Source organism: Cynocephalus volans, chromosome 11 (genome assembly GCF_027409185.1).
Source record: "Cynocephalus volans isolate mCynVol1 chromosome 11, mCynVol1.pri, whole genome shotgun sequence".
NCBI lineage: Eukaryota > Metazoa > Chordata > Mammalia > Dermoptera > Cynocephalidae > Cynocephalus > Cynocephalus volans.
The window spans coordinates 120317064-120344679 of NC_084470.1; the positions used below are offsets into that span (position 1 = coordinate 120317064).

At 37.1% G+C, this 27616-nt stretch overlaps 2 protein-coding genes across 4 annotated transcripts in view; both read left to right on the plus strand.

Annotated features, from left to right (window-relative positions):
* Window positions 1-25007, plus strand: part of RBBP5 (RB binding protein 5, histone lysine methyltransferase complex subunit) — a 31566-nt gene extending 6559 nt beyond the window's left edge. Inside the window, exons 2-14 of one of the 3 annotated variants that reach the window (XM_063113968.1) lie at window positions 3077-3102; window positions 4083-4255; window positions 8524-8664; window positions 9557-9719; window positions 11020-11129; window positions 12453-12572; window positions 12661-12814; window positions 12907-12978; window positions 13619-13736; window positions 15002-15071; window positions 15482-15711; window positions 16890-17081; window positions 22969-25007. In XM_063113968.1, the coding sequence (XP_062970038.1) occupies window positions 3077-3102; window positions 4083-4255; window positions 8524-8664; window positions 9557-9719; window positions 11020-11129; window positions 12453-12572; window positions 12661-12814; window positions 12907-12978; window positions 13619-13736; window positions 15002-15071; window positions 15482-15711; window positions 16890-17081; window positions 22969-22997 (1598 nt within the window). In that variant the 3' untranslated portion in view covers window positions 22998-25007. The remainder of the gene's footprint in view (window positions 1-3076; window positions 3103-4082; window positions 4256-8523; window positions 8665-9556; window positions 9720-11019; window positions 11130-12452; window positions 12573-12660; window positions 12815-12906; window positions 12979-13618; window positions 13737-15001; window positions 15072-15481; window positions 15712-16889; window positions 17082-22968) is intronic. The other 2 variants (XM_063113969.1, XM_063113970.1) reach the window with 2 other exon arrangements.
* A 1542-nt stretch (window positions 25008-26549) lies between these two features.
* On the plus strand, window positions 26550-27323 carry TMEM81 (transmembrane protein 81). Its single transcript, XM_063113463.1, has one exon. The coding sequence runs from the start codon at window positions 26550-26552 to the stop codon at window positions 27321-27323; it is 774 nt and encodes a 257-aa protein (XP_062969533.1).
* The last annotated feature ends 293 nt before the right edge of the window (window positions 27324-27616 follow it).

The following is a 27616-nucleotide window of genomic DNA, read 5'->3' on the forward strand; positions in this document are numbered from 1 at the left end:
GCCTTAAATATTTTATGCTTATAGCATTGTGAGTGGAATTTACCCCTTCGTTTCCACTTCTGGGTACTAACTGCTAATGTAAAGAAAAACTATTAATGTTTGAATATTTCTCTTGTATCAACCACCTTACTTTATTTTCTTATTACTTTGGGTAGTTTTTTAAATTAGAGTTTATTGTATTTTCTAGATATTTAGTGATATCAGCGAGAGAAACTTTTATCTCCTTACAGTCAATGTTTAAACCAATTATTTTATTTTCTCATTCCTTTGGCTAGAACCTCCAAGATGATATTGACTAATAATAGTGATGTATCCCTTTCTAGTTGCTCATATTAATTGAAATGGTTTTAATATTTCACTTTTTGGAATGATATTGTTTGTGTTTTTGGTAAATAGTTTTTGAAAATCAGTTATGTAGTCTTCTGTTCCTTTTATTAGAAATGGCTGAGTTTTAGTAACTGTTTTTTCAGCATCTATTAATAGGATTGTATGGCTTTTCAACATTCTTGACTAACAATTTACATTAGAGTGCATTGTACTATGAAGATGTTTGGAGTGATCTTGCCATAATCCTGTTTTTGTTTTTGTTTTTTATCCTGCTATGCTATAATGCTTTCTTATATGGTAGAATAACAAACTCCAGATTCTTTGTGGTTCACATTTAGTTATATACTGCTAGAAATTACTTTTTAAGTGCAGAATCTAAAAGTGAAATGCCATGTACCATTTATATTCTTAAGTGAAAGGAGCTCTTACTTTCTGTACTGTTTTTATTAGGTTTTGGTGTCAGAGTTATGTTGGCTTTATAAGAAACTGATCTTTTTTTCCTGCTCAGAAATAGTTTGAGTAACATAGATAATGATCTGCTCCTTGAAATTTAGGAGAAATTGCCCACGGAACTATATAGGTTTACTTCTTTTTTTTTTTTTTCTTCTTCAAGTGATAGGTCTTGAACACATTTTCAGTGTGTTCTTTATTCATTCATCCAGTCAATAATTTTTCTTCTGTAATCACTTTTAGAAATGTGTATTTTGCTATAAAAGTCATTTGTTTTTTGAGTTACCAAGTGTATTACAAAGTCAGATCTCTCTTATAGTTTGTTTTAATTAGTTTAGTTCTGTTTGGCATCCACGTCTTTGGGCATCTTCCCCCATACCTCCTCATGATCTGAAACTAAGTATCGTTAATCTAATTATAGCACAAAATGGTAGCTGGTGGAAGGATGGGGAATGTCAAAGTGGTCTTCAACCAGAGTGCCCCAAACTAGCTTAGTCTATTTTATGTGTCACTTTGTGCTCCTTTAAACTCCTTAATCCTGTTAACTAGAATGACCCCACAAAAAGGAAAAGAACAAAACAAACCATCCCAAACCATAAAAAAAAATACAGGATATTCTGTGTTAAAACTGGTGTTAAAATGATCCCTGGATTCTGGATTCTCTCAGAACCTTATGTGTGATTTTCCCTTCTCCCAATACAGCAAGTTTTATTCTTCTCCTTCCTGAGTACTATATATTTTTAGGTTGTATGTGTTTTTGTTTTTGTTTTTTTAAACAAACCTTAAAGATGTGAATATATAAGCATATAAAAACATATGGAACCTTTTACCTTGGTGAGTGAGTTGGAGGAGGGAAACTATCATTTTTTAATTATATATTTCTATATTACATGTATTACTTTAGTAATATTAAAAATGTTCTTTCAAAAAAGCCTATCTTGATATGGTTTCAGCATTTCCTTTCATTCTTTTCTTTCATAATTGAACTCAGTCAGCCACCTTAAGTCTGGTTCATGGTAGATAAATCAAATTATTTACCTTTTCTGGCAATTATTGACCTTTATTTTCATGTTTCTTTCAGTTTTCTTAACTGTAGGGCCTGTGTTTCTTTTGATTAGTTTTAAAGTTTTTCACTCTTTAGTTTTCTATTAAGTTTTATAAAAAACAAAATGCAATAAAACTGCTTTTCAGACTTTTTTAAAAGCAGTGGACTGCTTTTTTAAATGAAGTCTTATTTGGGCACCCTATATGTAAAACAACTTAATTGGACCTGTAGTTCTCAGAGTATAGTTTTATAAACCACTGTAATAAAATATTTAGATAGTTACATAAACAACACTGACAGTGATTGTGCTGCTGCCAAAATTAATCTTCTGACAAGCAGGCAGTATCATACCATCATACTATAGCTCGAAATGTTTATTGCTAATGTACAAATACCATATTTAATAGGGGAAATGCATTCAGGGATGTCAGTACCATGTGCTGTTTGCTTAAGAATTGACTAGAGGGAATTACATGTTTAATGAACTACCAGATTATGTTATGACCTAAATGATTTTATTAGTCAGGAAGGGGAGTGATCGCTGCTAGTTGGCTGCTATTAATAAAAGTTTCAGAGAGTAGCTGGGACTTAAGATAATTTGGCTGATTTGATTCTTGCCTTCCCTTGCTCTTCATTTTAGTAAATATGGAAATAAATTGTGAAATGCCCAGAGGATGTGAGAGGACTTTTGCTAGACTTGGATATGTTAACAGTTCTCAAATTTTTGGTCTCGGAATCCCTTTATACTTTTAAGAAATTGAGGACCCCCAAAGAGCTTTTCTTTATGAAGGTTATATCAACCGATGTTTACCAATTTAGAAGTTAAAACTGAGATATTTTTAAAGCTTATTATTTAAAAATAATCATAATAAACTCATTACTTGTATATATAAACAGTTATTTTATTTTTGAAAACAAAACATAGTGAGAAGAATAACATTGTTTTACATTTTTACAAATCTCTTTAATGTTTGCCTAAATAGAAGTTGGCTGGATTCTGACCTCTGCTTTTGCATTCACTGTGTTGCAATATCCACAGGTCATTAGCCTCAGGAAAACTCATCTGTACACTTATGAGATGAGAGTAAAAAAGGCAAGTATCATCTTAGTAAGATAATGAAAACAGGTACGGTCTCATGGAGCCCCTGAAAGAGCGTCAGTTTCCCCCTTCACTTTGCCAGCCACTGTTCATGAGCTGTATGATCCCTGGTATGTGGCACATATTCCATCAACTCTTTCTTTGCTTTGTTGCAGAGTCTTTTGGACAGAACTATCCTGAGGTAAGAGTATACTTTTGTCATGATTTTAGGAACATGGTAACTATCTAGTATCTATGTTTGATTAGAAAATGCTTTTTGATCCTTGTTTTTTGACAAAGGAGCGTTAAGTGTATAATACAGCTTTTGCAACGATAAGGAACTAAATGTTTAATTTTGAGCAAGGGGGGAAAAAGATATGCAACATTGGCTGGAAATCTCACCATAATGTTCTAAGTCTTACTGTTTATTTCCATTTAAATGGAAAAAAAAACCTTTAATTGAAGGATTTTCATAAACAGTACCACCATCTGTATATAGATGTTTTCTGTGTTTTCCTAACTTTGATCAATGTTTTTACATAGTAATAATCAATATGTATGTGTGCCTTTTATTTTATTTTTTTCTTATTGATGGCTGGCCTGTACAGGGATCCAAACTCTTGACCTTGGCATTATCAACACCATGCTGTCCCAAGTGAGCCACCAGCCAGCCCCCAAGTGTGCTTTACTTTTTTAAATGTAAAAATATTTTTAACACTTGAATATATTTCAGAATAGTCATTGTAATTATTTTAAATAACTTGATATTGATAGAATTTGACTTCCCTAATGTTACATATATATAGGCTATTCAGAGCTTTTTGTTTTAAATTATTTTTCTTGGAATAAATTCTCAGAATTATGATTACTGGGTCAATAGGTATGACCCCTTTAATATGAAAGTTGTATTTTGCCCATTTGCCCTCCAGAAAGTTTGCACAAAATTATAGTGGTAATGTAAGGGATTGAGCACATCTTTTTCCATAAATCCTTGATTAGCTTTTATAAATATTTCTTCCTTTTGGCTAGTTTAATAAATATAAGAAAACACATAAAAATTATTTTGGTATACGTTATACTTTAAATTCAAAAGAAGTGTCATAAATGATAGCGAACCTTTAAGGAATAATTTGGATACATGGCTATTATTGTCTATATTCTTGTATATGTTTTAATTTTTAGGAAGCTGATGGAACTTTGGATTGTATCAGCATGGCCCTGACTTGCACCTTTAACAGGTGGGGCACATTGCTTGCAGTTGGCTGCAATGATGGCCGAATTGTGATCTGGGATTTCTTGACGAGAGGCATTGCTAAAATAATTAGTGCACACATCCATCCAGTCTGTTCTTTATGGTAAGGAATTTTTAATTAATATGTTAAGTATGAGTTAAGTTGGGGTAGTGAATAGTGACTGTGCATTTGCCAGTCTCAGTGTAGATATTTTAATATTTGGTGTTTTAAATATTCAGCTGTTAGGAATACAATTTCTCATAGTTTAAGTAGATCCTGAACCCATGCTGTCCTTGAAACAACTTTATAGGGAGAAATTCATTGTAATATGGATCTGTGTCTGTCTGAGAATATTTCAGTATTGATATATTGACAGATTGCAACTGTAGTATAATAGTGATATCAACCTTTCTTTTAGAATAAAGAGTCTTGGTTAGGAGGGAATCTTGGAAGTCATCTAGTCCTGTTTTGCCCAAGTTCTTGCATTCCAGCAATTTTAGTGATCACATGCATGCCTATTCCTTCATTGAAATATAGTTATTAAGGCTTTGTATCAAATATATTGAGCTGAAATCTGCTGTTACATAAATTTCCATTGATTTTACTCTTACTCTCTGAAACTATACTTTATTCTCTTTGGAAAAAGTTTGCGGGGAGGGGAAGAGGGGCAGCACTTACCTTTTTAAAATGAACTTGGGGCCACAAAGCAAAGCACCTCATCAGATCAAGGTTAAGTTGTAACTATTTCCTTTTGTCTGAATGGAAGCAGCAATGGTATTACAAAGCACTGGGTGGGGAGGAGGCCTGAATCCCAGTCTAGGTTTGGCCACTAATGAACTGGTGGCTTGAGCCAAAATTTTCCTCTAATATGCAAAATGGGAGTAGTGGCCTGGATGATCTCTCAGGTCCCTTCTAGTTCCTTTGCATTTCTTTTTTATTGTTGTGTTCTTGTAATAAAGATTTAAATAGATACGTATATTTTTAACAGTTTTACTAAGATATATATGATTCACATAACATAAAATTCACCCAGTTAAAATATATAATTCACTGGTTTTTATATATTGAGTTGTGCAATCATCACAATCTAATTTTTGAACTATTAAAAACATATATATACTTTTATTATAAGGTAATATATACTCATCATTTTAGAAAACTGTGGAAAATAAAGTAGAAGAACTGATATTTCCCATAGTACTACCACCCAGATATTACTGCTATAAATATTTTGATGTTTCTATATATAGTTTTTTAAAAGCATATTGTAATCATGCTATATTCTATTTTGTATTTTGCTTTTTTCTAACATTGTCTGGACTTTTCCTGCTTGAGAAGCCTTCAAAAACTTTTTTATGACTACACATCTTCTGATATAGAAGGCATAATTTATTTAACCATTTTGGGTTTTTTTCTGTTACACAATGTTTATTGAATGTCTTTGTGCATGGAGTTTTTCTCTCATATTTTTATTCATTCATTCAGGAAATGTTGAATATGAATTTTGTACTGGGTACTGTGTTAGGCATTGGGGACACAAAAACAGAGGAGGAGAAATTCTTAATTATTAGGGGGAGGTGGGTGTGCATAAAGGTACATGTGATAAAGCTTTATAGGTCTTATGCGAGAACTGTATTTGAGATTTAGTGGAGGCAAAGGAGGAAGTGATCGATTTTACTGGAGGGAAATAGTGGTCAGAAAAGGCTTCGTAGATGAGATAATTTCTAACCTCAAACTTGTAAAATGAGTAGGTGTTTGCCAGGTGTATTCCAAGCAGAAGACACTGCACAAGCAAAGGCATATCAGCTTGAAACAAGTATGTTAAGATGGGGAACTGTGGGTATTTGGAGATAGCTGAGTAGCCTGCTAAGTTCTTCAATAGCAATTCTTCTTTATTTCAAAATTTGGGTAAATATTAGTTTTGGATTTCTTTTGCTATTTGTACCTTCTGCTTTTCATTTATCTGTTTCTGACTTTCTGTGGGTTACTTGAACAAGTTTTTACAATTCTATTTTGACTCATCTGTAGTGTTTTTGAGTGTATTTTTTTTGCATAGCTTTATTAGTGTTTACTAGCTTTACCTTCTATATATGTAACTTATTACAGTCTGCTGGTGTTGGCATTTTACCAGTTCAAGTGAAGTGTAGAAACCTCACCTCCCTTTTGTCTTTTTACCCTCCCTTGTCTTTGATATAATTGTCCTAAATATTTCTTCTGTGTACATTGAGACCTACATAAGGCACTGTTATAATTCTTGCTTCAAACATCAAAACTCAAGAAGAGAGAAAAGTCTATTTTATTTACCCACATTTATTTATTTATTTATTTTGTCTTTTTCGTGACCGGCACTCAGCCAGTGAGTGCACCGGCCATTCTTATATAGGATCCGAACCCGTGGCGGGAGCGTCTCTGCGCTCCCAGCACCGCACTCTCCCGAGTGCGCCACGGGCTTGGCCCTATTTACCCACATTTAAATACTCTTTTCGTTATTCTTTCTTCCTTCCTGATGTTCTAAGATTCCTCGTTTTATCTTTTCCTTTTCATTTAGAAAATTTTCTTCAGCTGTTCTTTTAGGGTAGGTCTGCTGGTAACAAATATCTTGATTTACCCCTTTGTTCCTGGGTTGACAGTTCTTTTCTTTCAGCCCTTGAAAAATGTGCCACTTCATTCTGGCATCCATAGTTTCTGAGAGAAATCTGCTGTCATGTGAATGTCGTTTCTGTATGGGTTTCTACTTTCAAAAAATTTTTTTTTCTCTTTTCAAAAGTTGGTCTGTGATCTTGGTGTGGCTGTCTTTGAGCTCATCTTATTTGTTGTTTGCTCAGCTTCTTGAGTCTGTAGGTTTCATATCTTTTGCCAAACTTGGAAAAATTTCAGCCATTAATTTCTTCAGATACTTTTAAACCCCATTCTCTTTATTCTCTTCTTCCAGGACTCTGATAACATGCATATTAGGTCTTTTGTTATAGTCCCACAGGTCCCTGAGGCTCTGTTCATTTTTTTTTGTCTGTTTTTTTCTTTATTGTTCAAATTGGGTAATTTTTATTGTTCTATCTTCTAGTTCACTGATTCTTTTCTCTTTTTCTCCATTGGCTGCTGAATCCATCTTTTGAGTAGGTTTTTAAAAATTTTGGTTATTATATTTTTCAGTTCTAAAGTTTTTATTCAGTTCTTTATATTTTCTATTTTTTGAGATTTTGGGGGTTTTTAAAAAAATTTGTCTCGGGCATGCTTGTAAGTGCTCGCTCGTTGAAGCACTTTTATGATGGCTACATTAAAATTCTTGTGCGATAATTCTAACATCAGTGTCATCACTATGGTTGTATCTATTGATTGTCTTTTTTTACTCAAGTTGAGATTTTCTTTGTTCTTGGGTTGACACGTGATTTTCAGTTGAAACCTGAGCATTTTGGGTATTGTTATGAGACTGTAGATCTTATTTAAATCATCTGTTTTAGCAGGCCTTTTCTGGTACTACACCAGTGGGGGAAAGGAGGGTGCCATCTTGTTATTGCCAGATAGGGTGGAAGTCCAGGTTTTTCACTTGGCCTTATTACCACTGAGCAGGATTGGAAGTCTCTGCTGGTACCGTCCTTTCTGGGAAGCATAGAATAGCCTTGTTTCTTCTCCCCATGTAGTCTCCACTGACACTGGTGGTGGGGCCTCGTTACTGCCGGTGGTAATGAAAGTCATGCTCCCCACTGAGCCTTCTTTTGACCCCACCCCAGGGGAGGGGGAAGGGTGGAAGACTAGGCTGTCTGCTTGGACCTTCCTGACTGGGGTGCTTTTTTTGTGTGCCCATTGGTATTGCTGGGTGGTTGGCTGCTTCTTCACCTTCTCTGGGATATGTGAGGCAAAAAGAAAATCCAGAGAACCTGCTGTTGTGTCATTCCTCAGGTTCTGCAGTCTCTAGCTGGTCTATCTCTTCTTTACTGTTCAAGAGTCTTTTTGTGTTTGTTTTACCTATAATGTCCGGGGTGTTTCTTAGTAGAAGGAATTCTTTCTTAATTCCTTTATAATTTTAAATAACAGATACTTATTTTTTTGTTTTGTTTACAGTATGATAGTGTCACTTCTGGGACAACTTCAGAAAGTTCAGATACCCTCTCCCTCCCCCCAAAAACCTGTGTTTTGTTGTGACATAAAACCTTGAAGGCCAGTTGAATTTAGACTCTACTAAGATATTTGAGTCTCTGTTATCTCACTGAGCTACTTGTAGTGTTATCTTGAAATATTGAAAGCTTCGATCACTAGATATGAAAATGTGAAAACATTCTTCTTTATTGCTTAGTTGGGAAAGCTTCCTGTGGATTTGACAGATTTTATCTGAAAGAGTGGTATGATGTACTTTAATTTAGAATATGTGCCAAATTACCCATTTTTCTTCCTAGCTGGAGTCGAGATGGCCATAAGCTCGTGAGTGCTTCCACTGATAACATAGTGTCACAGTGGGACGTTCTTTCAGGCGACTGTGACCAGAGGTTTCGATTCCCTTCACCCATCTTAAAAGTCCAGTATCATCCACGAGATCAGTATGTTTAATCTAAGCTATTCCTTTCCTGGGGTGGGGTCCAATTTTGTATGGATTAATTAGCTGTGGGTTCGTGACAATTTCAGTTTAATGTTTTAGGAGGTAAATGCACACATCTCTTCACACCTTCCATATAAAATAATATTTCTGTTTTGGCTGGCTCTACTGAATTTTTTTTTTTTTTTTTTTTTGTGGCTGGCTAGTAGGAAGATCTGAACCCTTGACCTTGGTGTTATCAGCACCATGCTCTAACAGAGTGAGCTGCAAGTGAGCTAACTGGCCAGCCCTTGAATATATTTTTTAAGGAGAGTGTTACTGTGTTACATACTTAAAAACTGGCTAGTATTAAGATTTTGGAAATGGACAAAAGTGGGAATAAGTATAACTGGGACTTCCGCCCCTTGATTATTTATATTTCTTTAGTAAAGGGAAACAGTTCAATATTAACACTACCTTAAAGAAAAAGTTACCCACCATTTCATTGTCCAGACACAACTGTTTTCATCTTCTCTAGGTTCTCCTTTAGTCAAGTTCCCTTTTAAGTATAAAACTTATTATATAGTACCTTATAGCTCAATACATATTAGATGTACATAAATATGCTTTTTTTAACATAGTCATAGTCAGTATTTTGTTTTTTCACTGTATTTCATATTTTTTTAGTTTGCTACATCTTCCTGTTTATTTTTAGTGATTACATTTTATTTCATCAAGATAGGATCCCATCATTTTTCCTGTTATTAGATATGTAGGTTTTATGCTTTTTCACTATTTCAGATTTGCTTGGGCCGGGAGAAATGATGAGGGTAGTGGACAGAGATCAGGAAAAAGGACAGGGGATCAGCCTGCTGATACAAAGCAACAGCCAATGTACTGTTCATATTTTTAAACAGGAACAAGGTTCTCGTGTGTCCCATGAAATCTGCTCCTGTCATGTTGACCCTTTCAGATTCCAAACATGTTGTTCTGCCGGTAGATGATGACTCTGATTTGAACGTGGTGGCATCTTTTGATAGGCGAGGGGAATATATCTATACAGGAAATGCAAAAGGCAAGGTAAGCCTAGAAGTTGGTAAAATAAGGATCAGTTGTCTTGTGTGTTGGCTCATTTCATATTTACTTGTGGTACTTCTTTTGAAATTTCTTTTATCCCTAGACTAAGCATGGCTCCTGCCTGTAGCAAATGTAGTCTATTTTTCTTTCTGGCCGTTTTTTGGATTTAGAGTGGTCAGAGATTATTTGACCTAGAAGAGGATGGAAGGGCCTTTGTTGGATGCTAGTAACGAAGAAGGGTTATTATTAGATTATAAAATTTAAGTCATGTTATCAATTGGAATACTGCTTATGAAAATGTTTTAATATCTACTTTTATAAAATACTGTATAATCTAGGCCAGCTTAACCTGTAATATTGAGACTTTATTATCCTTTTTTTTTTTCCTTCCTGTTAAACTTCTGACTTTGCCTTTTGGAATGTTTGGAAGATATAGTCCCTTTTGTCTGGGATACATGGTAGAAGGTGTTTCTTTTGTGGAATAAGAAGTCAGGTTAGTTGAGTCTAAAGGTTTTTTTCATGCTTAGACTTTGTAGTTTCATTAGACACCTTGATTTTTTTTTTCTTTTTTGACTGAGGTACATGAGCTAGTATAATTTCATGACTGCTTTAGAAAGTGGCAACTTTTTTTTAGTTGTGGTAAAATACACATAACATAAAACTTACCATTTTAACTGTTTTTAAGTGTGCAATTCACTGGTATGAAGTACGTTCACATTGTTATGATACCATCACCACCAACCATCTCCAGAACTCTTTTCATCTTGCACAACTGAAATTCTGTACCCATAATACAATAATTTCCCATTCTCTGCTCTCCCCTAGTCCCTGGCAACCACCGTTTTACTTTGTGTGAGTTTGACTACCCTAGGGACCTAATATAGGTGGAATCATACAGTACTTGCGCTTTTGTGACTGTCTTATTTCACTTAGCATAATGTCCTCAGGGTTCATCCATGTTGTTAAATGTGTCAGAATTTCCCCCCTTTTCAAGGCACAGTAATAGTCCGTGGTATGTATATACCACATTTTGTTTATCCATTCATCTGTGAGGATACTTGGGTTGCTTCCACTTTTGGCTATTATGAATAATGGTAAACATCATATTTTAAGAATAGATTGTTAAGACCTGTCTTTTCTTTGAAGAGTTAAAAGGCAATCCCAGTTAATCAGGTTGCATACATGGGAATAGAGATGTTTATGTTTTTACCCAATTTCTGCCCAATTTTAGAGACAGAAGCCTGATCTAATTACTATTAGTTATTGGTATCCTTACTTTGTTTTTTCCTCCTTTAAACTTTAGATTTTGGTCCTAAAAACAGATTCTCAGGACCTTGTTGCTTCCTTCAGAGTAACAACTGGAACAAGCAATACCACGGCCATTAAGTCAATTGAGTTTGCCCGGAAGGGGAGGTGAGTGAGTACTTAGGGACAGTTTTAAAAGCGAGTAGAATGCAAAGATACATTGAGAATTGCAGTTTTTGTGTACATTGTACTTAAACTTAAAAAAAAAAAGTTTACTTAAAGTTATTAGAAATTCTCCATATTTGGCTCTTCAGTTCATAAAATTGCTTGCATTGGATGAGTAGTCACATCTTTCTCATCTGGAGGTTATCAGGTAATTAGTTCCTTTACAGACGAGATATCTGAGTGGTCAGTGCTTAGAACCCAGAAGCCTGGCATGTAGTAAGCAGTGGTTAAAGTTTAGCTGTTATTATTTTTCATTTATTGAAACATTATTGATTGTACATATCCATGAGGTACAGTGTTGAATGTCAATACCTGTGTGCAATATGTGATGCTCAAAGCAGAATAATTAGTATATTCAACATTACACAATGTAGTTGTTTTTTTGTGGCGCTTTACCAATTTCTCACTAACACCCCCTTCCCTTCCCCTTTCCCACCTCTTGTGGCCTCAGTTCTGAGATTGGCTATTGTTATAATCAGAACTGATGTCATAAAATTCACATTGTAACTGAACATGCGGTTACATAAAACCTATTTACCCGTTTAATTTTAGATGTTATTCTGATAAGTTTGGTTACTCAGTTAGAAGTATCAACAGAAACAAGAAGAAATAGGTTGTCAGTAAGCTGCTCTATTTAACAGTCATCCTATTTTGTTTAGGAACACCCATACATACTTAGAGGACATTCATGTTCACAGTTCTGTTGAATTAAAGAAAGATTACAGTCAGCGAAGTCTGTAGGAAGTCTGATGAAATAAGTTATATTTTAGACAGGTTTCAAAGATTTCCAATGTCATTATAGTAAAACGTTGGACATTTAAAAATTAATAGTTTATTAACTCATTAAGAAGAATATATTGTGTATAAAACAGGCCAGAGAAGTGAAATATTTATATACATTTATTAATTTTTTTTTTCTGTTCTTTAAATATTTATATACAGTTAGCTATAAGTTTGTGAAGGTAGCAAGCTGGTTTTAGTTTAGAGGTCTTGGATCTCAGTTAAAGACTGACAGTTTGTACATTTTGGGTTCAGGGATACACAAGAAGTATAAAATATACTTGTATTCTCACTGCAAATTATATTTTGATTTGGAAGGTGACAAATAGATATAAGTATTCTAGTCTATTACTTAGATTTTAATTCAGCTTCTCCCCACTTTATTCGTTGTTTTGTGGTACTGTTTGAAGTAACTGATAGTAATAGAAAGTGTTAACAGGAACAGATTTCTAACCTCTTGTGTTGATATTTTTGTCCTTTCCATAGTTGTTTTTTAATTAACACAGCAGATCGAATAATCAGAGTTTATGATGGCAGAGAAATCTTAACCTGTGGAAGAGATGGAGAGCCTGAACCCATGCAAAAGTTGCAGGACTTGGTGAATAGGTATGTATCACAACCTAGAAGCATATGTGACAATCTGGGACCTGGGCTCAGATTCCACTTCTCCTTGGGTACTTTCTTTGTCCTTTAGGACCCCATGGAAGAAATGTTGTTTCTCTGGGGATGGGGAATACATAGTGGCAGGGTCTGCCCGGCAGCATGCCCTGTACATCTGGGAGAAGAGCATTGGAAACCTGGTAAAGATTCTTCATGGGACGAGAGGAGAACTCCTCTTGGATGTAGCTGTGAGTAGAGTGGGTTGTTGCTGTTTTTACTCACGTAATCCAGAAAATCTTGACTCTGTTCTTACAGCCTGTTTTTCTTCATTAAAATTTAGTGGCATCCTGTTCGACCCATCATAGCATCCATTTCTAGTGGAGTGGTATCTATCTGGGCACAAAATCAAGTAGTAAGTATTTTTGGTTTACTTGCTTGAAACTAGAATACTCCTTTTTATGAAAGAACCTTAGTCATAGTAAGCTAAAAATTACCTTACTTACTTTCTTTTGCATGTAATTCTTGCTACCTAATTAAATAGGCTCAGTGCATTTAGTTTCACTTTATTTTGATGGGAAGATCTTGGTCCCAAGCTGGTTTACCAGCTCTGTTTTTAGGGAGAAAGTCTAGTGTACTTATGGTTACATTCTTCTATTAACTAATTTGAGATATATTTTTCTTCTGCTTTTTTTATTTTTAGCTCAGTTTCTGTTTTTCATGTTGGTTTTACTTTGAACACCTTTAAACTATATTTGTAATTAGAGTACTCATAAGAAAATTTAATACTTTATCTCAAAATTACACTTCAGAAAGAGTAAAGAAGGCAGTTATTTATGAAAGAGCTACAGTTAATAACTTGAAATGGTTAAGATAGGAAATATTTTAATATAGTAAAACCTATAGATACCTAATTTTTATTCTTATCTGTCGAATTTAATCTCAGATTTCCGAGTCTCTTTCATGTTCATATCTTTCATTTATATAATTAATATCTAGATTACAGATTATTACTTTCTCATATGGTTAAGTAGTATATTTTGTTTGTGGCATAGGAAAATTGGAGTGCGTTTGCACCAGATTTCAAAGAGTTGGATGAAAATGTAGAATATGAGGAAAGGGAATCAGAATTTGATATTGAAGATGAAGATAAGAGTGAGCCTGAGCAAACAGGTAATATTTCTCAATTGCAGGTAGTATTTCCTAAAGAAAAAATAATTACTTAATATTCTTAACTTGTTTTGTAAATTTATTTCAGTACTTAGTCTAAAATGTCATTTTTTTCTTTAAGCTTACACAGTTTTCGGTGTTGGAGAGTCTTAATTTATAAGGCATTAAAGAGCTTATAAGGGCATTACCAGGACTCAGGCAGCTCTCTTGACATTTAACTTTGTGTTTCCTGATTAATTGCAGGTGATTAAGTGAGGCTTTTTACCTGCAGCACCTAGCAAAGCAGCCACCCGTGCTTGTATGGGTGTTCCGCTTGTATCACGTGTTGTGTCATTTCTTTGTCAGGAAGAGAAGAGCAAAGAGCACAGACTTTTGCTTCAGACTGCCTTGGGCAAAATATTTATTCTTAATACTTAAACCTGAATTTCCTCATTTGTAAAGTAGGGGTAATAATAGTACAAGCCTTTTAGGGTTGTGGGGAATAAATGAAATAATTCATGTAAAGCACTTAGTATAATAATAAGTACTCAGATGTTATTTTCTGTTATGATTATGACTGTGATCATTATTTTTATCTCTTCTGAACTTCTGGATAGGACCTTCTTGAGAATAAAGATTTGACTATTTTTCCCCATGGTGTCTAACACAGGGTTTTACACGTAGTAGGGGTTCGTGTGTGTGAATGCTTAGGATGCTCGGTTGGCACTGTCAGTGAGCAATTAATGCCACAGATCATTGACTCCTGGGCTACTTGATGGTGCCAGGCATTAAGGAATCAGGACTGAGGTTAGTTCTCTCCAGCTTGAAAATGCTGGTTCTCACTTTTGTGTTATTAGATGACTTGCATGCCTCATGTGTTTTAGAAAAGGCTTCCAGGGATGCAGAATGTTCTGGATCATATAGGCATTGTTGGATTATGTTCTGTGAAGCCTTCCAAGGCTTCCACATAAATTGTTCCTCCTTGTCATCTCCTAAGCACGTTGCACTTACTGTATTAAATTGAAATTATCTGTGTGCATCTGTCTCCCAATTAGACTGTGAAGCTTTTACTGAAGAACCATTCCCTACTTTCTTGGTCATCGCTCTATTCTCAGTGCCTAGTATATGGTGGAAATTCAGCACATATTTGTTAAAAGATTAAGTAAAATGAACTGTGTGGTTTTTCTCGTTTGTTTCTCCTGAATTTCACTTTATGAAAGTCATTAAGCTGTAGGTAAAAAGCGGTTTTCCATTTCTTCTCAAATGTCTCCCGTATTTCTGTCCTGCAGGAGCTGATGCTGCAGAAGATGAGGAAGTGGATGTCACTAGCGTGGACCCCATTGCTGCCTTCTGTAGCAGGTGAGCCAGCACGGAAGGCTGGGCATCTAGGACGCTGCTCCTCCTTAGCCCATGCTGGGGCACTTCTCGGTTCCCCTGGCTATCCCTTCAGTCCCATCTGCTTGTAAGCTAAAAGAGATAACTCCTTTGGTGTACAAGAAACAAAATGTAGTCTTTCTCTAGTCCTACTTTCCCTTCCTTCTCCCTGACAGAGAATTTTAAGGAACCGAAATAATTCATTTATTCTGTTTATTTTTACTACTGATTTTATTAATCATGTTGTCTGATTTCCTTTTATTCATCTTGGCTTTCTTGAAGTTCCAGATCCATACCTGTTGCTTATGCTTACTATAAGTGATAGAGGAAGGGCTCGTGGTTTAAGCAACTATCTCCTCTTTTTTCCAATCCCTGTCTGATCCTGTTCCAAATAGTGATGAAGAGCTGGAAGATTCAAAGGCTCTATTGTATTTACCCATTGCCCCTGAGGTAGAAGACCCAGAAGAAAACCCTTATGGCCCCCCGCCGGATGCAGTCCAAACCTCCTTGATGGACGAAGGGGCTAGTTCAGAGAAGAAGAGGCAGTCTTCAGCAGATGGGTCCCAGCCACCTAAGAAGAAACCCAAAACAACCAATATAGAACTTCAAGGAGTACCAAATGATGGTAAGAGCTGCATCTTCTCCCTGTTGCCTGACAGATGCCACTTTATACTCTTCAGCACAATCCGGTAATTTCCTGTTTGAATTATTGTACCTTAAAGGAATTTTTCCATGAGTCTTTTTTACAGTGGTTTACAACTTTGTAATGATTGCGTCTGTGTTCACTTCTCTTTTAAAATGGGGAAATGCCCTTTAGTACCTTGCCTAAGATGACACTCTTTAAGTCTTCTGACACTTGGCTTAGAATTTTTTACTTTATATCATTCTTTTTAATTTTTTTTTCCTTTTTTTTTTTTTTCATGGTTTTATTAGGTGGTAAAGTACTAGTCAGACCTGCACAATCATTTAATTTTTCCTGCCTCCTTTTACAGTCTGACTCTGGAAACCTTTATTATCATGTCTTGGGATGGGTAGGGATGCATAGATGGGGGTATGTGACTGTGCGTGTGTTTACTATTGGGCATCTTCCTTTCTCTTGGCTAATTACAGATCAATTAATTATGCAAGTGCACATTTCCCTGATAATATCAATTGTGCGTCTGCTCTGTTCCAGGCACTGTTGTGTGGTTTATATACAATTGCTGACTTTGCATCAATCTTGCAAGTTGTTTTACTATCCCTGCTTTCCAAAGGAGAAAATTTAGACTGAGGTTATGTGTGACAGGTCTTGTAATTTGCCCAAGGTCTTACAGGAAGTGGTGGAGTCAGGATTCTTGCCCTGGTTTTAGTTCCAAAGCCCATTTCCCTTCTGCTGTTGCGCGTGCGCGTGTGTGCGTGCGTGTGTGTTCCTGTTCTAGATTGATTTGATACAGTATGTGTGTCTTTTGTCTACTTTTTTTTTTTTTTTTTTGGCAGCTGGCTGGTAAGGGGATCCAAACTCTTATAACACTGCACTGTAACCAACTGAGCTAACTGGCCAGTGCCTCTGCTACTTTTTCGATTTGGAATTGCTCTGTCTTGGTATGAACCATATAGGCTGTGTGGACCTTTTGGCCAAGCAACTTTTTCTCATTTAGTCACCACTCTTTCATAGTTTTATAAATAATAAACAAGGCAAACTTTTCTCCTTGTGTTAGTGGATCTGGAACATACAAGCAGTGTTCTTTGCTCACAAAGTTCTGGTTGGGGTAATCGGACTGGTATTGTGTGGATTCCTTTCCATGCCTATCTGTCCTTCTGCAGAAGTCCATCCATTACTGGGTGTGAAGGGGGATGGCAAATCCAAGAAGAAGCAAGCAGGCCGGCCTAAAGGATCAAAAGGTAAAGAGAAAGATTCTCCATTTAAACCGAAACTCTACAAAGGGGACAGAGGTTTACCTCTGGAAGGATCAGCGAAGGGTAAAGTGCAGGCGGAACTCAGCCAGCCCTTGACAGGTAAGGACACACTGGGAGCGCTGTCTGGCTTGCTTTGTGGCCTTGCTTTGTATAGCCCCTGACTCCGTTTAACTGCAGCATTTTTTTCTTCCTTCCCTTTTTTTCCCCCAGCAGCAGACAATCTCTGAATTTTAAGCTGCTGCTAGGGGTGGGCTGAATCAGATTTGGCTTAATTCAGTGGCTCTTAACCTTGGGTCCATAAATAGGTTTCAGTGGATCTACATTCCTCTGATATTATATGCAAATTATTATTATAGGAATATTTTTCTGGGGAAGATATCCATAGAGTTTATCAGATTCCTGTAGGAATCCTTGACCCAAAAAAGGGTAAGAACTGGTTTAATTCATTTCTTTGTCTGTATTTGCTCCTAGGTTTTTTGTTTGTTTTGTGTTTTTCTTTTTTTTGCCTCAAGTGATAGAGCCAGACAGATAGCCCGAAATAAAGCTTGTTTTATATAGCCCCTGACTATTTAACCAGAGCATCTTTTCTCTCTCTTTTCACATTGTTCAAATCCTGTAGGTGATGTTTTTCTGTTTCCCAGTAGTCTAGAAGCAATCATGAAGTTGTTAGTGATACCATCATGTTAAGGAAGAAGCAAAGTTCCCCCAACCCCACTGCCAGTATCTGAAAAGAAAAGATTACCAAAAAGAAAGAAACTATAGTGTCTATGTGGCTTAACACCTAAGCCTTTTGAAATCTAATATTTGGGTTTTCTTACTTTTATATGAGAGATTTCATTGGGACATGGAGAACAATTTGAATATCCTACCAAATACTTGTGAACCTAGGCTTCTCTTGTTTGGTAAATGTTAATCAAATTAGAATCCATTTCTATTCAAACATTGTGGGGTTATGTAGGTTTTTTGTTTATATTAAGTACTGCTTTAGTTAATACAGTACTCTCAATTTTTTGTGGTTAGTTCAGTAGACTCAAAAGTAGGATTGATCGGTGGTTGCTTTCAGGTTTTTTTTCTCCCCTGCTTTAAAATTTTAATATAAATATGTTAATTCAAATGTGATAATAAGCCCTAGAATGCAAAACAGATTTCCTTGTTTAATTTATCCCGTAAGTCAGTTAATCATTGTCTATGAACATGAATTCTCTTCTATAGAGAAGCTGAAACAGACTCAATTACTCATCATTTTGAGTATGCCATCTCAAGCTGGCTAGATTTAGACTTTAGTTTTTCGTGGTCAACACCATACTGCTGAGCACCAATATTTTTCCCCAGCAACAGTATTTATGGTGCTCCACTGATAATCAGTTACCACCTCCACATTCAATCCACCTAAAGCTGTGTCTGTATATATTGTAGAATAACCCACATGGACATTGCAAACAAAGATTGCATGTCAGTAATTGACTAGACATAAATAAAATGATCCTTCCATAACTCACCTCTTACACAAACTAGTGCCACTACAGAAGAAACATAATTTAAAGTTTAAATAGATTTCTGTTGCCCAAAACCTGAAATGTTTTAGGGTGATTTAAAATGTGGCCACACATACTCATTTAATTAAAACACTTTAAGACGTAGTCTCCTAGCTTCTTTAAAACCTGTCTGAGCTTTTTAAATCATGTGCTTTCCAATAGGAAGTGTATGGTAAATAATCTATTTAAATTAATTTTTTTTTCTTTCTCTAATAAATTAATTTCAACTTTTAATTATAGTTGATGTGGTCACTAACAGTAACTAAATATCTCTAGCATTTCACAAACTGGGTTTTTGTCAAAGGCACCTTGAAGTTCTGTTGGATTTTACAGCTCAGACTACAACAGCAGTGCTGTTTCTTGGCTGTGCTTCAGAAATGTCTAAATGAGAGTCAAAATAAAAACTTTGTAAAGTTTACTCAACTCCAAAGGAATGGGCTGAATCTGTGTGTTAGTGTTACTAGCTTAGTGACAGAAGAAAAGTTTACAGTAGAATTTTAAACTATAAGTAGGATACATATTTTAGTATTTGTATAAGTCAGCATTTCATAGTTCCTTCAAGTAAGAGAAAATACCCTATCAAGAGCCTAATACAAGATTATATTCACTCACTTGGCTAACAAGGTTAAGTGAGGTACTGACCCCACTAGAGTCTAGAATTTGTATCTTTGAATACCACAGTGCTTCACTCTGGGCTTTCTAAGTATTTTTTTTAATGCACTGAAGTTTGTCAGCCTTAAACAGAGGCAACTATTTTAACAGCTTTACTCCTTCTCCAGACTAGAGGAGACTTTTACGTGACAGGTCCATAGTGATGATACATTTCATGACAACACACAGGCAAAACAACTGCGCAGATGATCTTAGACATTCCTGACCCTCCTGATAGCATGCATCGCATACTTCCCCTTGTCACCTGCACATCCTTCTTCCTGTTTTCTCCTTTCTTCTCTGGCCTTGCTTTCTTGCCTTTTCCTGGATGGAAATCTGTAAAACTGAAATAGATGTCCAGAGTAAACTCCAGAGTGCTGAGGAGCAGGACCATTAAAAAAGCCTCAAAAAGGGGACTGTGGCGTGATTCCAAGACTTCCTCAGAAGGGCTGCACCCAGCTTTGCTGACTAGCGGCAGTGCAGTTTGGATCTTTGTGAAGGCTGCTGATGTAGAGGAGAGTGGTGAAACGATATTGCAGATAACTCCTTCAGAAGTCTCAGCTTCAGAGCAGTCTTTTATCTTTTGTGTGGGATTCTTTGGACTTCATCCAATAACATGGTCCTCTTGAAGGGCCTTGAATAGGCAAAGGCTGGCTGGCACCTGCTGCTGATTTGCATATGCCCACCCCGCCCCCCAAGGCCACTGAGGGATACTCTTTGGCATTTAGATCTCATGTTCTTCCATACCTTGAAAATTATTGGTAAAATGCAGTATGCATTCATTGTAGGTTTTCCACCAGATGTTAAGAAAAGAAACCTGATCCAGAGTGCTGAACCATCTTTAAAAACTCAACCCAGTCTGAGGTTATGTTTGTAGATCGAGGTTTTATGAACCCCCTCTCCCCCAATGGACACTTTTTGCATTAGAGTCAAATTATTTGAAGGCAGTACTATAGGTGTAGGCTGTGTTACTACCCAAGTTAGATGGATGACAACTGGTCGTTAATAATTGCAATTGACCAGTTACTGAAGAAACTGTTACATAAACTGATTAGCTCTAACATAGCTACCATAGTCTGTTATGTGTTGCAGCAGGAGATTATGCATTTCAAGGGAAAATTGGAAGACAGGCCACTATAGAAATAATCTGGCCGTCTGGAATCTGGGGCTATAGAAAATTCTTTCCTGTTGAACAACTCATCAGTGCTGGATAGCACCAGAGGACTCACATCCAAAAAGACACTTTCTGTGTTGAGTGAGAGCCCAACAGTGAAGCTTGGTGAGGGTACCCTGAGGCCAGGCTGACATAGTGCCATCTATCACATGCTCCTTTGTTACCTTAGATACTCTTCAAAGGACAGTCTTCAGAACAGAAACTGGCGATGTGAGCAGAATCATCAATCTCCTGAGTTCCTTGTGATTGCTCAAGTATTGCCCAAGAACTAGGGCTCTTTGGCAGTAAATGTCATCAGCAGTGAAATGAGACAAAGGTGTGGTCTGTCACAGACATGGTCTAAAGGCCTTGTGGGATGGTGGACATGAAGGGGTTGGCATGCACCTGGGTCTTTTGGCGGTGGCAAAGGCCAAAGCAGGCAGAGATGCCACTTCTGGGTGTGGACAGTCACTGTGTAGATGTCCCTTCCTTGGACTGAGTTGTACTGCTGCTCCTGGTGCGAGCACATCCCCCCGGGCTCTGAATTACCTCCAAGTCCTGTCCTGAATCTGTGATTGTTCTAAATGCTTGGTAGTGAGTGAGATGGTTTTTTTTTTTTTTTTTTTTTTTTAAAGAATAATCTCTCAAAGACTAAAAATTCTTGCTAAAAATCACGTAGCTAGTTGGATATTCTTTCTCATTCCATGTGATCTTGTTAGCTAACTAAGATAGTGTTGGAAAATCAAGATCCAGTGTTCTCTTAGACCACCATGGATTGGGCTGCTATTGGGGAGGTATCAATAATAGCTGATCATCATAAGTTGAATTTTCCTTAATGTTGTATTACTGGGGGTTTCCTTTATGTTGCAGCTAAATAATATATTTTCTTGGGACAATTGCTGCTTCACATCTTTAGATTGCCTGGATGTCTTTTGTGTTTCCATTTCTGTGTATTTTATCTTGTTCATAGTATTGCTTGCTCTAGTTTTGGTTTGTTGCCTGATGCCTCAGTAAGCCTTTTTTTTTTTTTTTTGGCTTTTATTTATTTAGTCCAGTCACAGAAATGAGGATGGTATAGACATGAACTTCCCTCAGATAATCAATGTAAGGTGGCTCATTAGTCATCTTGATTGCCCATTATTAATGCTGTCGATTTGTGATCAAACCACTTTCTCCCATCATGATCTAGGCTTAAAATGACAATGTTGTGGTCATTTTAAAAAAAAATTTTTTGGAGGCTGGCTGGTATGAGGATCCAAACCCTTGACTTTGGTGTTACCAACACCATGCTCTAAACAAGTGAGGTAACTGGTCAGCCCTTATGTTCATTTTTAAACTGTTAAAACTAAATTGGTCAGAGTACCTGTGGGGACAATCAGTGAAACTAGCTTTAAGGTGATAAGGGCTGATATTGAGCCTTGTAGAGCAGATTCTTTTTATCATGAGATTTTTTAAAAAATCAACTCAAGAGGTTCATTATTATGTTTTATGTTAGGAGAGATCTGAAAAACAGGCCTCAGTAAGCTTTTAATCTTATTAAACTAAAAAGTTTAAATTAGATTTTTAAACAATGTAGCATTCAGTAGAGAGTTTGTATCATAATTTGTTCTCAAATGTGAATGTACAAGGGTACTTCAGAAAATTCGTGGGAGGGCTGGCTGGTTGGCTCAGTTGGTTAGAGCATGGTATTATAACATCAAGGTCAATGGTTCAAATTGCCACACTGGCCAGCCACCTCCCCCGGCAAAAAAGTTTGTGGGAAAATAGAATTAAAAGATAATAGGAATAGTACCCTTGTATTTTTATTGCCAGTTTTCATATGAACTGGAACTTTACTTTAAAAATCAGGTTAAAAGCAAAGTTTTATAAATTAGTACTTTTCTTTCATAACTTGGGCAATTATTTTTTAACCAGTTTACCTTCAAGCAGCATGTCCTCCCCCATTCCAAATAACATCTGAGAGGATTTCCTTCACCTTGTTTTCTCTTTACACTTCCTAGTCAATATTTCACAGCAGCCCATTTAAGGATGTCCCTCAGAGGTTGAACAGCTTCTATGGAATAATCAGGGAAGTGTTCATTTGATTTTACTATTTAGGATTCTATTTATTGATCTGTTGTTGGTGCATAAAAATGGGGACAGTAGCTATCATTAACATTTCACTATATTTGGGATTATAAAGTGATAAGAATCTCAAGGAACAACAGTGCTTGGAAAAGGGTTTCTTGCTCACTGTTAATCATTTAGTGAGTAGTCTAATATATGAAAGGTTGAAAGGTGTTAGTACCCTAGAATATTCTTTTCTCTACCTGTTGCACTTTTTGGATTGTTAAGCGTTATTTGTTAATGTCTTTGAGAATAGCTAGCAGCTTAGAAAATGTGTAGAACTCTGATTACCTCCACGTACTCCCCCACCCCTCAGGTCAGTATTAAGTATTGGGGTGGGGGTTTCAGATTTGGATCGTTGCTTCAATAAAGAATAATTGAGAGTGGGAGTTGTAGTTGGTTATAACTTTTCTTAAAAGGGGCAAATTTTTGATCTGTGTATGCTTGTAATGCATCATCCAGCATCCATCAATATTTCTATTCTTGTAAGTACTGGTCTAAGTTGATGCTCAGAAATTCTTTTTGTGTCTCATCTCTTTAGCAGGAGGAGCAATCTCAGAACTGTTATGAAGACTCTTGAAGTTCTTCGTTCTTCCCCACTTTGCCATCATGTGGCCTCTGGACACTGTGGTCAGTCATTTGAGATTGGCTTTAATTTAAAACAAAGCCCTCTGCCTCCCACCCAGGTGGTGGAAGGACTAAATTTTATGTTTGAATGAAGAAGTGAATTATGGAAGAAGAGTATATGTCCCTTACCTTCCTTTTGAAGCATAAGTCCAAATAGGCTCTCAGGAATGAGGATTTGTGAAGACATCAAAAAAGAGTTTTGACTCACATAAACTTTGATGTTTAGTTATATTGCTGGAGAGAAGACAACTATGTTTTGCTCATCTAATTTTATTGTACCTAGCATCATTTTGATATGCCATTTCCTATCTCCTGTTTACCTTCCGTCCTCAATGCATGTCCTCAATGCATGTCCTCAAGTGACTTGTTTACCCGAAATTTTGCTGCCAGTATGCTAGGAAAACTCCTGTTGCATATTCTCTTTCCTTCATTTTAAAAATTGCCCTCTCCCCAGATGCCTCTTATATTTCCATACTATGTACAAAGGATGGGCAGAAAAGAGAGTGCTTGAAAGATTTCAAATTTTTGGAAAGGAAAGAAAGATAAGAACGCCTCCTCTTCCTACCCTACCACATTTTGCCCAAGAAGCTGGGCTGTAAGAGATTCAGGGTTTTTCCTTGTTTTCCTTTCATTGCATGTTTTCTTCCATTATTGATCCATTCTCATTAATCATGGTTTTTGAAGATAGCTAGTTTTATCCATCTCCAGCAAAGAATCATCAATAGTTTATATTGCTTTACCTGTGCTGGCTTCCAGAGATGGAAACAAACCAAGGTGTCTCTCAACAAGCTGGAGTGGGGACATCTATGCAAGGACTAAAGTAAAACCATCCAAAATCAAAGCAGCAACAACACAGTTCAAATCAAAGATCAGGGTAAATGTTTTTATCATCGCCTGTGTAAATCTGTCCCCATCAGTCATTGTGTTTTTCCCTTCCTGTGTCCATGCTCCTTTTTCTTACTGTGTTTTCAGTCACTTCCTTTCTGTGAAAGGTTGCTTAGCTTTTTTTTGTTTTTTCCTTTTACTGTTCTTTATATTAAAAGTAGCAGATTGGATGGATATGTACATTAGGTATTTGAAATTCTCCGAACATCCAGTTATGAAACCAGCTGTGGCAAGGCCTCAGCAGCCTCTCTGAGTAGAGCTTTTAGCTGACCAGAAGTGCTTAACCTGGATCATTTTCTCCGTATTTTCAAAGGAGAGTTTAAATACTGTGTTCATTATGAAATCTCTATCACTTGGTGGATGCTCCTATAGGTAGCCAAACACGTTGATTATCTTTTAGATTTTAGGATAGAAATCAGAGTAGAACACATCACTAAGAGCTGCTTTCTCCCATTCCATCTTTTAGAATCAATATACTAGTAGTCAGAGGAAGAGCTCTCCCTGAGTCAGTTGCAAAATATCTATATTTTTAGGTTCCACTACTTTTTCCTCACATGCTCATTTTGTGAATTTCATGTGAGTTAAATCAGTGGTTGAGGTTGGTGGGTGCCCCACTAGGTGTTTTTTTTTTTTTTGCAGACATATCCAGTCCAGCTCTCTCTGTACTGTACACTGCAATAGTCTGCAAACTGTGTGATGCAGAGCGTTTCTGCCTTATTTCCATGTGTGAAATAGCTTGGTTTCCTCCGCCTGTGCATTTGGGTGTTTACGCTGTGTCCATCTCCTAAATTGGCTCCTGAGAAAATCAACTTAAGCTCCTGTCAGATTGTCTCTGGCAGCAGCTCCTAATAATTATTTATGCTTTTTGGAATTTTTATTTCAGCTCCTAAAAACCTTATGTCCATTTCAGTTTGAATTATTGATTTGTACAATAATATGTATATTCTCGAATTCCCTTTTGTCATCCCTCCGCCCCGCACTGTATTTTTAAAATGTTCTGTAGTTTTGTACAAGATGAGACTTAGCCTTGGGTACTTCTTGCTGAAACTTTAATGCTTTGTAAATAAAATTGGATGTTTATTAAAGAACGGGTGTAGATGTTTGTTTGTAAACACCGATCACTACTGGAGTGCACCAGCCACCTTGCTTTTGTACAATGGTAAATGCTGCTTACTGTGTTGATGTTAGGTCTTTCTGTATGGAAATACAGAGCTGGATAGGGTAGGAGGTGATCTGGTAGTCTGGATTTCTGCCTCAAGACAAGTTATAAATAAATGATATGAGCAAAAAGTTGGTGTTAATCAAAAACATCATTATCTCTCTTCATATTCTTTAACTCAGTGTAAGTTTGTGTAATTACTCTGAAGAGGCTATTAGTCCTAGGCATTCTGGAGTTCACAAAAATGCATGCCAGGGGGTTTCTGCCTTCCAAGGTCTTTCTTCAAGTCTAAGTATAGTTCAATCCCTCCTTATTAACCTTTTCTCCTAGATTAAATAGCTTTAGAACCCAGTGAATACTATTGTCTCCTAAAAAATGTTTCACAAAGTCTATTTAGGTTTTTGATTTTAGTCAATACCAAATTTGAGTGTCCACTTACCTTTTGTATGACTGAGAAACCGTCTTTGACATCATAACTGTTTCATAGCAACCTTGACCTAGAGTGGTTCATCATTCGCTTATTCTGTAGTGTGAAGGGAGGAGGCTGAGAGTTAGGGAGCACTATGCATTTTCTCACCCAGAAAATATCTTTGATACCTTTGGGAAGGAAGAGTACCCGAAAGGGGGAGAAGAGTTGCCTATAACTTAGCCTATCTTGCCGGTAAACATTTGATCCCAAAGGGGCCTCTTGGCCCTTGTCTTCATGAATATTCATTTCTATTTAAAATTCCTTACACATGCACAGTGTTTTACACTTTACGGAGTACTTTCGTATATAACATACTATTTGATGCTCAAAGTGACCTTCCTGAAATAGGCAAGGTCGTCTTCATTTACAAAGGAGGAAATAAGGGTAAGTCACTTGCCTCCCAGTGCAGAGTTCTTAATCCTTTCCCTAGAAGCATTCAAAGTAAGTAATTCAAATTACTGCACTTCGACTTGACCTTCATTTAAGTCAATCCTCTTATTTTTTTTTAGACTTCGGTATTTGGTTTCTTATTTGGTCAGATTTAACTTGGGGTTTTCAAATCCTTAATTTAACGATGCCACAATTTGGAGGGGAGGGGAAAGGGTGAGGAAGTGTGTAACTTCACTGTGTGTTTGAGGTAATTGGGAAATTCACTTCAGCTTCTGAAGTCTTTTTGTCTTCCCAAGGGTGGATTTAAATTCATTAAAGGGATGTGAAAAGAATGAAGACTGGTAAGGTGGTTATTAGCAAGTGCAGATAGTAAAGCAACAACATTGTGATTTCCTTTTTCTGCCTTGTGGTCTCACCTTTTAATAAGGACTGGATTTTTGTTGGGTTGAACTGTCTTATTGACAGTGCATTCATCATATCTTTTGACTTGGAAGGCTACCTCATGTTGAAGGAACTAGGTTATGATATCATAGAGGATTCAAGTGGAATACCCTGGGGGTGCTGGTGAGAGTGGTGAAGTGCCCACCAAGGCATGAAGACCTTGGCCACGAGTTTCATTCTTGGGAGCCTAGTGTTGGCCTTCTACCTGCCTTTGGTGGTGACTTCACCTAAAACACTGGCCATCCCTGAGAAGCTACAAGAGGCTGTGGGGAAAGTTATTGTCAATGCCACAAGCTGTACTGTCACCTGTGGCCTTGGCTATAAAGAAGAGACTGTCTGCGAGGTGGGCCCTGATGGAGTGAGAAGGAAGTGTGAGTCTCAGCGCTTGGAATGTCTGACGAACTGGATCTGTGGAATGCTCCATTTCACCATTCTTGTCGGGAAGGAATTTGAGCTTAGCTGTCTGAGTTCAGACATCCTGGAGATTGGGCAGGAAGCTTTCCGGTTCACTTGGAGGCTTGCTCGGGGTATCATCTCAACTGATGATGAGGTCTTCAAACCCTTCCGAGCCAACTCCTACTTTGTGAAGTTTATATCTGTTCAAGAGTATGACTCTGGGACCTACCGGTGTGATGTGCAGCTGTTAAAAGACTTGAGACTTGTCAAGAGGCTCTATTTTGGGTTGAGGGTCCTTCCTCCTAACTTGGTGAACCTGAATTTCCATCAGTCCCTTACTGAGGATCAGAAGCTAATAGATCAGGGCTTGGATGTTAATCTGGACAACTATTCCAGGCCTCACCACCCAAAGTGGGAAAAGAAGGTGGCATTAGCCTTGGGAATAGGAATTGGCAGTGGAGTTGTTGGTGGTATGGTGGTGAGCATCGTCCTCTGCAGGGTGCTGAGGGAGACAGACCCACAGCAGTGACAGCCTCAAGAGCTAGAAAGCCTTGATCTTGAAGGACTGGCTGCCCAGGAAGCCAGGCTGGCCTTTTAGGGGAGTGTTCTGTCTGTCCGATAGTGGATTGGCTAAGAAGGAGGGCTCCCACTGCCAAAAGAGTGAATGAGGGATGTGTAAGAGGCAACCTCACGGTAGCTACGGGCAGTAATCTCTAACTTTTGTACATCCCAGATGGATCTCTTCCTGATCTTCCCTGCCCACTAGGTACCCAGGGAACTGACTGCAGGCATCCCTGTTCCTGGGAAGCTTGCATTCATATT